The sequence below is a fragment of the Narcine bancroftii genome, chromosome 3 (assembly GCF_036971445.1).
Source record: "Narcine bancroftii isolate sNarBan1 chromosome 3, sNarBan1.hap1, whole genome shotgun sequence".
Taxonomy (NCBI): Eukaryota; Metazoa; Chordata; class Chondrichthyes; order Torpediniformes; family Narcinidae; genus Narcine; species Narcine bancroftii.
The window spans coordinates 238,545,634-238,558,063 of record NC_091471.1 but is presented as its reverse complement, the minus strand read 5'-3'; the positions used below and the strand labels follow the sequence as shown (position 1 = coordinate 238,558,063).

At 46.8% G+C, this 12,430-nt stretch overlaps 1 protein-coding gene across 3 annotated transcripts in view; it reads right to left on the bottom strand.

Annotated features, from left to right (window-relative positions):
• LOC138758374 (ELAV-like protein 2) overlaps positions 1-12,430 on the bottom strand; it is a 36,965-nt gene that overhangs the window by 14,717 nt on the left and 9,818 nt on the right. For all 3 annotated transcript variants that reach the window (XM_069927200.1, XM_069927201.1, XM_069927202.1), the window contains exon 2: positions 6,557-6,660. In XM_069927200.1, the coding sequence (XP_069783301.1) occupies positions 6,557-6,660 (104 nt within the window). The remainder of the gene's footprint in view (positions 1-6,556; positions 6,661-12,430) is intronic.

The following is a 12,430-nucleotide window of genomic DNA, read 5'->3' as shown; positions in this document are numbered from 1 at the left end:
ATCTTTAAAAAAATTAAATGAGAATGAAGCAAGGTAATGTTGGAAACAAGTTTTCTTTGTTGCTTGGGTGAGGGGGGGGAGGTGGGATTGGGTGCTCATTAAAGATGAAAGTCTCACTGGAAGCTTCTGCTCCCTGGGAGGGTGTGAGTGTGTGTATAAACGTGTGCATGTATGTGCGTGTGCATGCATATGTGTGCTTTTGTGTGTGTGTATGCGCGTGTGCCTGTGCTTCTGTGTGCATGTTTATGTGTGTGCATGTGTTTTTGTGGTGTGTGTGTGTGTGTGTGTGTGTGTGTGTGCACAGTGAATGCAGCTGATGTGTGGTCACTGCCAACCAATCCTCAGTGCTTTAGTCTTTTGAGAAACGTCTGGGGAGTGGGATGTTTGGAAGTCCCTCTGAGCAGCCACGGCTTTAACTGCGTGGTGTGGTTCTCAATATCCTGCAGTGTCACTGTGTGAGGAAGGAATTAACCAGGTCTCCCCTCTTCCTTCTCCTCATCTGGTCTCAGCTCTCTTGAATGCAACAGCCTTCTCTATCAGACACTTTCTTTAATACTCCAGAGGAACTAAAATGGGGAAACCCTGCCATTGTTTATAAACTGGAGTTTAATGTTAGGGTGGACTCAGTGCGCTGGAGGGCAGTTTTTCTGCTTTCTAACAATGACATTGCACAAATGTTTTATTTTAAACATGGTCCAATCCTGTCAGGAGAATCCCCAGCATTTTGCTATCTTTCCACCAACAGCCAAAAACAGATCAACCCACTTATTCCACTCGTCTGTGAGTATGCTGTGTGTAGATTGGCTCCTGGGCTTCTGACATTAGATGTGGAACAGGGTCCAAAAGGGCTAGTGGAGTTTGGGGATATCCTGAAGCCCGCCACATAAATTCAGAGCCTAATGCTAACAGCAACCACTTACAGTGTCCGCTCCCCCCTCCCTCTGTCGTTGTCACTTCGACAACAAGCAAACACAAAGGCTTGGACAAAATCTCAGGTCAAGAGTACTGCACCAGTGTCTCCTGTTTTGCACGCGGTGCTGGTGAGGTGGCAGCCGGGAGAGGAACAGATTTGACGGGAGTCCCATCTGGTGCTCTGGATAGCTAATTGCCAGGTTGACTCAGCGTGGGGCTGACACCATCACTGGGGAACAGAGGAATGGGTTTTGACACGCTTCGGAGAAGTGATGTACACAGGGCTTTATGCCCCACTTTCTCACGTACAGTCAGGAACACAAATGAAATGTAATCCACACACCAGCTTTCTGGGAACAATAGCTGTTTTCCTGACAGGTCCTTTGTCCCAGAGTGTGCCAGGCTTGGGTTAACATTCCGAATCTGTCCCGTCACCTCACAGAGAAGGAATCCCTCCCAAATCAAAGTGGAACCCTTAATGTTGCTTTGATAGACAATGGAGCTATTTTTTTTTCAAACTAGATAAGAGCTCCCATATCTAAGGAATGTCGTTCATGGATTAAGGAATGGGGAGCTGAGCAGACAACCTGGGTAAAAACACATCAGAATGCTGGAGGAACTCAGCAGGTCTCGCAGCGGCCATAGTAAGTAAAGAAATATTGCTAAGGATTCGGGCCTGAGCTCTTCTTCAAGGAATAATCAAAGAACAGGAAGGCATCAGAATAAAGACAGTGCCAGCTAGGGGAGGAGTCCAGACCAACAAATGGTGTTAATTGGATATTATTAAAGGATGAGGTGAGAATTGATTTTGGCTCTGTGAAAGGGGAGAGAGACGGAGCTGGAGAAAGACAATGGGGAAGAAGAATGGTGGGGGTGGGGAGGGATTTAACGGAAACAGGAGAAGTCAATGTTAATGTCATCTGGTTGGAGGGTGGTGCCCAGACGGAAGATGAGGTGTGGATCCTCCAGCCTGACAAGTGCATGTCAGAAAGGGGGTGGGAAACGGGTAACTTGGTAGACCAGCGTCCCTCCATGAGACTAAGGAAGTTTTGAGTGAGGTCAGTTGGTATGGAGAGAACTTTCCATCCAGTTCCCCGGAGATAAAGCTTGTCCTCATTGATCTCTTACATTTATATAGAACCTTCCACAGCATCTCAAAGAGCTGGGCAGCCAATGAGATGCTCCTATCTCAGGCCTGTGGAGTGACAGTGCAGGATTTTTGTGTGCTGGAGTGAGAATTGAACTCAAAAGCAAATGGTTCAGAGGCAAATGCTGCCCATGGGAGAGAGTCACCTCATTTCAAGCTGTCACTAATTTGTTTTCATGCACAGATCCAAAGATCAAACCTTCATCTTTCACAATCTCCTTCAAAGCCATTTCAATTCCACGCCCACTCCATGCTCACATGTCTGTCCATGGCCTCATGTACTATCCCACCAAGACTGCCCATAATCTGGAGGAAGAGCACTTGAATTTCCATCTGGGCTCTCTCCAACCGGATAGCATTAACTTCGACTTCTCCGGTTTCTGCTGGGCCATTCTCCCTCCCTTCCCCATCCCCCGTCTCCTTTCCTCCAGCTCTCCACCCCGTCCCCCTCCATTCACAGAGCCATCCCTCCTCCCTTATCCACCTATCACTTTTTGCATACAGGACTGTGCTCCTCCACTCCCTAACTCTCCCCCCTCACCATTTTGTTTGGATGCCTGTCCACATTTTTTAATACCTTGATGAAGGGCTCAAGCCTGAAATGTTGCTTATGTATCTTTATCTTTGCTGTATAATGTCCACTGTTTGACCTGCTGAGTTTCTCCAGCATCATGTCTTTGTTCTTTCAAAGCCTGCTCATTCCAAGCACCAGCCACCACCTCAAACCTCACCGATCTACACCAAGCAGGGCTCAATGGAGGCCAACCCTCCATTGGGACTCCTCTCCAACGTCTGTCTCCGTGACATGCTGCAGGCCTCAAGCATCTCCCAGTTCAGTTCTGGTCACTCATACACTCCTGCGGGGATCTGGGCATCATTGGCAATACTGATATTTATTGCCGAGCCCAAATTGCCCCCTTATAAAGGTGGGGGTGAGACTTCTTGAACTGTTGCCCATCTCTGGTGTGGATACTCCCACAGGGGTTTCCAGGATTTGGACAGCAATGTCGAGGTTCCAGCAATGCATTCCTAAGCCAGGAGAGTGTGTTCCGAGGAACTGGAATCTTGAGCAAATAATGAGACGGCAGGTTAGGCAGAATCCTTGGGAAGAAACGGCCGTCAGCGTTTTGGATCTGAATTCAGATTTCAGATTTACTGTCAGGGTGCATACATGTCATCACATACATCCCTGAGATTCTTTTTCCTGCAGGCCAGGCAGAAAAAACCTGACTCAACATACACATGTAAACAAACTGCAATACAGAGAGAGAAAAAAATCACAAAGTGTAAAAGTAAGAGTCCGTAAATGAGCCCCTGATTGAGTTTGTCGTTGAGGAGTCTGATGGTGGAGGGGGAGCAGCTGTTCCTGAACCTGGTGGTGCCAGTCCTGGGCTGTGTCCACTACTTTTTGCAGTGCTTTATGCTCAGGGGTATTGGTGTCCCCATACTGGACAATCATGCACACTTTACACCACACCTCAGGGTTTTGGATGTCATACCAAATGTCTGCAAAGAAGAGGCTCTGACATGCTTTCTTCATGATGCCATTTGATGTGTTGGGACCAGGAAATATCCTCCAAGAAAATTACTCCCAAGAACTTACCCTCTCACCCTCTCCACCTCTGATCCCCCAATAATCACTGGCTTTCCCTTCCTGAAGTCATCAATCGGCTCCTTGGTTTTGGTGACATTGAGTGCGAGTGACCCTCAAGGATCAGGATCCTTTCTCAAGATTGAAAGTCACCCTTGCAGAGGAAGTGGGGGGGGGGGCGGTGGGGGTGGGGGGTAGGGTGGTGCTGTAGTACTTGCTGCTCCTGTCCTTCCTGGTGAGGGAGGTGTCTGGGCAAGTGACTGCTGTGCCCTGTGGTGCAGCGAAGGATGACCAGGGTGGTAGACGATGGCAGCCATGCTCTTCATCCAACCCAGTGGAGAAGAGGCTTTTGGGTATCAGGAGCTGAGTTATACCTTGCCTCTCCAGTGGCTTCCCATACTAGAACATGTACATTCTGAGTCCTTTCCTCTGTAAATAGAGGGTATGTGGAGCCCAAATAAATAAAAGTGCAGTGAAATGTGGAGTGGCTGGTGTTGTAATAGAGTTGCTTTGACAGCTCACCGAATGTAGCATTGGTTTAAATCTCTCAAAATAGCACAACCCAGAATCTTCCATCTCTGCGATATAAATAGAAGTCCGTGTGACTTATTCATTGGGTTCAGCATCATGGGTTTTTATGTAATTCTGCTTGAGTGTATGCTTCGTGTCTTTGACATGACCATTCTTGCCTTGAGTCTGTCTTTCTGTTTCGTGGCTGTGTCCACCTCTCTTCGCTCTCTGTACTGACCGTCCCCCAGTGCTTTAGCCCCAGCGCCTGTACAAGGTGAGGCGATTGCTGAGGGATCTCTGCTCCAGGCTTTAGCTCTTAAACCCCCCCTCCCCCCCCACCAATCACCTCCTTTCAGTGGGATGACGGTGAGTGTTGGAAGTTGAAAATGAGAGAGGAAAAGGGAGATTTACCCCCTGGTGTGTCAGGACGCAGATCAGTAAAGTAGAGGGCGAGACATGGATTCGGGGTAAGTGAAGGGCAAGGTGAAAGTGGGCTCACTCCCTCCTCAGAGATTATTTGATGCTGAGTTTCCTTCAAGACACATGAAGAGTGGTACAAAAGCCAAGCCAAGATGTCTTGGTTTATAACGACAATGCAGTTCGAGCGTCTGGTGATGGAATGCATCAACACACACCTTGCTGAGAAGCTGGGCCCATTTCAATACACCTACAGAAGAAACTGTTCCACTAACAATGCTATAGCCTTGTCCCTTTACTCCATCCTGACCCACCTGGAGAACGATGACTCATACTCCAGGCTCCTGTTCATCGACTTCAGCTCTGCATTTAATATGATCATTCTCCAGAGGCTGATGGAGAAGCTGTTCTCGCTGGGACTCAACACCCCTTCTTTCTAACTGTCCGGCCACGAAGACCACAGTCTGTCCGGGTCGGTGGGAAAACGTTGAGCACTGTCATACTGATGACTGGTGCACCTCAGCCTACTACTGTTCACACTATGGCACAGTTGGCCTGTGTCGGCCTCATCAGCAACAATGATGAGTTGCACTACAGAGAAGAGGTGGTAAATCTCGTGATATGATGCGAGAGGAACAACCCAATTCTCAACGTAGACAAGATGAAGGAGATGATCGTGGACTTCAGGAGGACCAAGAATGATCACCCTCCACTACACATCAATAACTCGGTAGTGGAGAGGAGAGAACACCAGGTTCCTTGAAGTCCACTTAACTAGTGACCTATTGTGGACATACAACATCTCACTTGTCAGGAAGGTGCAACAGTGAGAGCACTTTGTGAAAAGACTGAAGCAGGCAAGGCCACCGGCCACTATCATGTCAATCTTTTACAGGTGCTCTATCGAGAGAGTCCTGGATCACAGTGTGGTATGGTTGCTGTAGACATTTTGATTAGAGATCAATCCATAGGACCATAGGAATGGCAGAGAGGATCACCAGAGTTTCCCTTCTCCCCATCAATGTGAACTACCGGAATCATTGTCTGAAGAGGGCACGCAAAATTGTTGAAGACCCACGCACAGCATCTTTCAGCTCCTTCCGTCGGGGAAGAGATACAGGAGGATCAGAGCCAGCACCACCAGGCTGAGGAACAGCTTCTTCCCATGTGCAGTGAGAATGCTGAGTGACCCGAGGAACTGCTCACACTGACCGTCCGAGACTCTTATATTCACAAAACAATATTTCTATATTTGTTTGTATATATGAATATTTGTCCTGCATATGTGGTGTTTGTCTGTCTGGTTGTGTGTTTGTGTGTTTTGCCCTGAGGGCTGGAGAATGCTGTTTCATCAGTTTGGTCTTGTGCATTTGGATAAATTTGACTTGCTCATTCCTGAGCTGGCTGCTGGGTAGGTGGGCTGATGAGAGAGGTTGAAGGTAGGAATAGGATGGAGAGATGGGGGAATGGGGATGAGAAGAGTTTGGGGTGGGACATGGAGACCTGACAATGGAGACATGGGAATGGGAACCATGGGGAGTGATGGGAAAGTGGGGATGGGATTTGGGGTAAAGGACAAAGGGAATAATGGATTGAGCTGGAGGAAATGGGCGATGGGAGGAACGATGACATTGGAGCTGCAGCTTTTGGGACCTGTAGACTGGAGAAGGACTGGGATAGGGTTGGAGTTAAGGGAAGAATGGAGGGACAAGGAAAATCAGTCAGGTGGACAAGGAGAGGGAACCAGATGAGTCACAGTGAAACAACAGAAAATAGTTTTAGCCCCCTCCTCCACGTGTGAGGGAGAGAGAGGCAGGTAGATAGAATCGTGGCACATCGACAGAACATTAATCAATCCTGTCACATGCGGTTCTGCTCCCCAGACCAGTGAAAGCTCCTTGCCTCCCTGCATCAGTACCTGCCTTCTCTCCATTGCAGTCAGGAAGTTGATAGGATCTCCCAACCCACTCTGCGCTTACCTTGATGGTTTTAGTCTGTAGCTTGAGTCCGTTTAAGGTGTTAATAGCTTTGTCAGCATCATTTGGATCCACATAGTTTACAAAACCGTATCCTAAGCTCTGACCTACAAGGAGAAGGAAGGAAATGTTAATGTTCCAGAAGGAAAATTTCCTTGGTACATCAAGTTTAGCAACATTGTAATTCCTCTGTGTAAGTGGAGGTTCCTGGACTTTCTATAAACCTCTCTCATGAGCATTTATTGGTCACTGCTAACAGCCTTTGAGGAAATGGTGGTGAGACAATTTTGTGGACCGAGAAGCAACAATCCATCCAGGTCAGGGTGACGCAAGGCTTGGAGGAAACTGGACAGGAGAGCCTTCCCATGACCCTGCTTCTCATAATCAGTGTAGACCATGAAGATTGGGAGGCAGTGAAGGGGCTTGGTGCAGGTGGGTTGGCATATGGGAGATAAGGGGATGAGTGTCAGTCAAATCTTTGTTGTCATGCTTAGAGCCATAACCTCAAGCCACCATTTTCACTGCTTACTGTAATTGGCAGGACGTCACAGCGACTTCCTGTCACTAATTTGGCATTACCCACTCTGTCAGCAACGAGACTGCTTTGTGAATGTTCATCTAAACAGGCCATTCTCAATTGGGGGGATAGCGTGTTTAAGGGGGGGACTGAAATCATAAAATACTTTCTCTGCTTTTTATATCGTTGGTAGAAGTATGAAAGATCCCAATTAAACTTGACTGCTTCACAGGGAAGAGGGCTCATAAATAGAACAGAGTCCTAGGGGAGGCCATAGCCAAAAAAGAATGGTTGAGTGTGGCTGATCTAAACAACCCTGTCACTCCTTGACTGATGCAGACTTTCTCATGGATTCGAGTCATGAACGCCCCCCCCCCCCACCCCCCCACACCAGGATTGTCTTGGCACCACTTGAAAAGAAGTAGGAATCGTCAGGGCCCTGAGGGAGGATAAACTCTTGGTGGTTATTCCCCTGAGCAGAGAAATCAGTAAGCAGGAGAGAAAGGATGTGCAGAGGATGGAGGGGTTTCTAGCAACAACAAGCAGCAAAGGCTTAGTTTGATATTTCCGATTTATTGTCAGAGTACATGCATGGCATCACATACAACCCTGAGATTCTCTTTCCTGCGGGCCGGGCAGAATTACCAATTATCTGTAGTGCAAAAAAATCTGTGTTCAATGTACAGGTAAACAGATAAAAGTAAACAAACTGACCGTGCAATACAGAGAGAAAAATATTAACAAAGTGCACAAGTAAGAGTCTGTAAACGAGTCCCTGATTGAGTTTGTGGTTGAGGAGCGTGATGGTGGAGGGGGAGCAGCTGTTCCTGAACCTGGTGGTGCGAGGCTTGTGGTACCGATACCTCATGGACATCATGTTTGGCAGACGCATGTGCCAAAGGGTCTGTTATTCTGCTGTATTATCCTCTGTTCTGTGTATGGGTTAAAGTTATGAGTTATCAGGCCCCAAATCTCCGCAACCTGTCCCAGCCATAACATTTCCTCAAGACACCAACATCCATTCTGCTCCTGCTGGCTTTTTTGCATTTGGGACCAACTATGTATAGACCATAAGTCATAAGAGCAGACATAGGCCATTCAGCTCATCAAGTCTGCCCCATCATTTAATCATGAACTGATCCATTTTCCAACAGCCCTACTGCCCATCCTTCTCCACATTCTCCACCCCAGTCTCATGCTGACATGTCTGTCTAGGGCCTCGTGCTGTCTCACCAAGACCATCCTTAAATTGGAGGAGCAACATTTGATATTCTGTCTGGGCACTTTCCAATGGGATGGTATTAACAACGGCTTCTCTGGTTTCTTCTAGCCCACTCCCCATTCTCCATCTTCTCCTCATCCCTGTCCTCTTTCTTCCAGCTCTGCACTCCCTTCCCTCTCTATCCCCTCCCCTTGTTTGCTGCTGTGCCCTCCCTCTCTTATTACTTCCTGCCCGTGGGTATTTGCTCCCCCCGCCCCCTCCCCCCCACCGTTGTGTTCGGCGACTGCCTACATTTTGCTCACACCCTGATGAAGGGCTGAAGCCCGAAATGTTGGTTCTGTATCTTTATCTTTGATTTATAAAGGACACGCTTTGACCTGCTGAGTTTCTCCAGCGTTGGGTTTTTACTTCAACCACAGTGTCTACAGACTTTTGTGTTTTATTTCTCCCCATAACCTTTATTACTCTGGCTAATCAAGAACTAATCAATCTCTGTCTTAAACACACCCAATGACTTGGATAGGATTTTTTTCTCCAATTTAAATTTAAAATATTTAAATTTTTGAATTGAATTTAAAAAAATTTATACATACAGCATGGTAACAGGCCCTTTCAGCCCACAAGTCTGTGCCACCCAATTTACTTCTCAGTACACCCCTGGAGGAAAACCACACAGAATCCTGGTCACGGTCACTGGCGCTGTTGCGCTAACCACTATGGCAACCGTGCTGCCCCTTACGTTATGTCTGAATGATAAAAAAATAAATGAAATTTATTGTCATATACACAAGAATATAATGTACAGATTCCAAGGAAGTCTTACTTGTGGCAGCTTCCTAGATACATCTGTGCATTGTATTCCTGTATATGACAATAAACTTCATTTATTCCTTCATTCAACGTACATAGGATTTGGAAGGAAGACTGGAAATCTGCCGGCTGGGTTGTGAAGGCAGAGCCTCTCCTCAAGTGGATGAAAACTTGCAGCTGGGAACTACGTCGCTGCTGAGAGATGGAGAGGCGGCATTAAATAGATCTTTTTCTGGTTGCCATAGACACAAGGAGTTAGAACCATAGAATATTACAGCGCAGGAAAAGGCCTCTTCAGCCCTTCTAGTCTGTGCTGATCCATTTTTCTGCCCAATCCCACTGACCTGTACTCAGTCCAATAGAACCATAGTTAATTGGCCCTCTTCTGTGTCATGAACTTTGATGGTCCTATCATCAATCAAAAGTTGTTTACCAATTACAGCAATGTTATATGTTGGTCTCCAGCCAATGGCCAAGATCAAGTTACCCATTGGTTTGTGAGAAATATACCTGATGATTGGATGGATGGTCAGATTGGATGTCCAATGACTGGAGTGTGGAAAGGGAAGGATGGTAAGGGGTGAGACATCAAGTGAAGCAAGGAGTACAACATGAAAGTCTGCGGACACTGTAACTGAAATAAAAAATGCTGGAGAAATTCAGCAGGTCAAACAGTGTCCTTTATATAACAAAGAGAAAGATATATAACCAACGTTTCAGCCTTGAGCCCTTCATCAGGGTATACTGGGAGATCCTTGACATTGATGTGGACAGAGTAAAGGTGCTCAGTGAAGCGATCTCTTAGTCTGCGCACAGTAGAGGAGACTGCAACAGGAGGAATGGATATAGTAAATGACTCCCGCGGATACATGTGAAGTGTTCCTTCACTTGGAAGGGCTGTGAGGGAAGAGGTGTGAACGCAACTGTGGCACTTCCTGCAGCTGCAGGGAAAGGGATGTCTGGACGAGGGAGTCATGGAGGGATCGGTCCCTACTGAAGGCAGAGAGGGGAAGACAAGGGATGTGGGTTTCTGATGTAACAATTTCCTCCAAAGGTTTGTATGGATTTTGTCTGAATCTATGGCACCCAACGACAAAAGCTTAATTTCCTTAAGAAGAACAGTACTCGTGTTCTGTTCCAGAATGTCAGGACTCTCTTGCCCAGAGAGCGAGACCATTGAGTACAGTCACACCCAAGATAAATTTGAGAATAAATTGTTGAGAAGGTGGAACTAAGTCAGATCATGGAGCAAGGAGGAAAATATGAAGGTCCGCAGACACCGTGGATGAAGTAAAAACACAACGCTGAAAAAACTCAGCAGGTCACACTGTCCTTTATACAGCAAAGATAAAGATACAGAACCAACATTTCAGGCTTAAGCCCGTCATCGAGGGATCATTAAACGTTGGTTCTGTATCTTTATCTTTGCTACATAAAGTATGTTGTGTGACCTGCTGAGTTTCTCCAGCGTGGTGTTTTTTTAAGAAAAGCAAGGGCTGTGAAGGGTCCATATCTGGGAATGTTGTCCTGACAATTGCTCAGCCCAGCGGAGAAGCAGAGTGGGAAATGGGAACAATGCTGGTGTTTGAAGGCCTGCTTCCTTGGTTGGGAAATGCACAAATCTCCAGGGCTTCAGGATGACGCATTTCAGAATTTCGGAACCAGCATGTATTGTTGAGCTCTGCATAAAAGCTTTCCAAAGTCATTTTTGTTTTAAACATCAGTTTTTTGCTCCCAGTTGCATTTCAGAAAAAATATTGGAGAGATTTTATGATGCTATTTTTGCTCAGTTTTGTTGAACGGTGTGTTGCCATGGCAATATCACCCAAATTGTTGTGCCATGTGCATTGGAGCTACAAATCACTTACAATTGATCAAATTCACCCAGAACATCGATGTTTTGGCTTCCTCTGCTCAAGTCTCCAAATCTCCCTGTCTGATTTAAACATTGGTCTTATTCATTGAGTTGGGTATATAACCTGAGAAAGCACACAGAAAGGCTAGAAGAACTCAGCCGGTCTCACAGTGTCCACAGGAAGATATGGCCCCGACAGTTCAGGGTATGAGTAAAAAGCAGGCAGGTGCCTAAACAAAAGGAAGGGCAGGGGGAGGAATGCAGTCAAAGGGTGATAATTGGATCTGGAGAGGAGATCAGGAGAGAGGGAAGATGAGAATTGACTGATGGAGAGGGGGTTGCCTCTGGGAATGCAGAGCTGAGGGAAAAGGGAAGACAGAGCTTGAGAGAGAAAGGCAGAGCTCGAGGAAAGGAGACATAGCGAAAGATAGGGGAGGGGAGTGGAGGGGTCTAATAGAAACTGGAGAAGATGGTGTGGATGACGCCCAGTTGGAGCGTGACTGGATAGAATATGAGGTGGTATTACGTCAATTTGCGGGTGGTCAAGAGAATATCTCTAGATCCTTGATGTAACTTTTGAGCTTGAAATTGCAAATAAGTTGCACCTTCCCCATTTTCATCGACCCCCACAGTCAGAGTTAAATATCATTGTGTCATACTGTAGAGAAACAGGCCATTCAGCCCATTCTGTGCATTCTAGCTTACCTCTCACCATCCCTGACTTGGCCATTTTAGGACCTAGATGGCAATGCTCCACCTCCAGGGTGAAAAAGAAAACTTCCTTGAATCCCCCCAATCCTCCTTAAACCTTGGAAATTGGGTAAAACCAGGAAATGATTTCTCTGTATTTGCCCAATCTCAAGATAGGACCCCAGTTGGCTCTCCCCTCCAATCAAACATACTCAAGTCCCATTGATTTGGAACTGGATGCCCATGGAGGGGGCAGGGTTGAGAATGGTACTGGGTTGATGCTGGAGGAGGTACATAAGATCCTAAGAAATAGGACCAGGAGTTGGCCGTTCAGCCTGTTGAACCTGCTCCACCATTCAATGAGATCATGGCTGATCTGATGAGAGGTTCATCTCCACCTCCCTGCCTTTCCCCCATATCCTTTAATTCCCCAATATGTAGAAATCTATCCAACCTTGTCTTTAATAGATTTACTGAGGTCGCCTCCACTGCTTCAATGGGCAGAAAATTCTAGATTCCCCACCCTCTGGGAAAAGCAGTTCCTCCTCATCTCCATCCTAAATCTACTCCCCTGGATCTTGAGGCTACATCCCCTAGTTCTGGTCTCCCTCACCAATGGAAACCATGTACCTCCCTCTATCTCTTTCACAATTTCATACGTTTCTATAAGATCCACTCTCATTCTTCTAAATTCCAACGAGTACAGTCCCAGACGACTCAATCTCTCCTCATAGACCAACCCCCCCCCCCCCCCCCCCCCACCTCATCTCTGGAATCAACCTG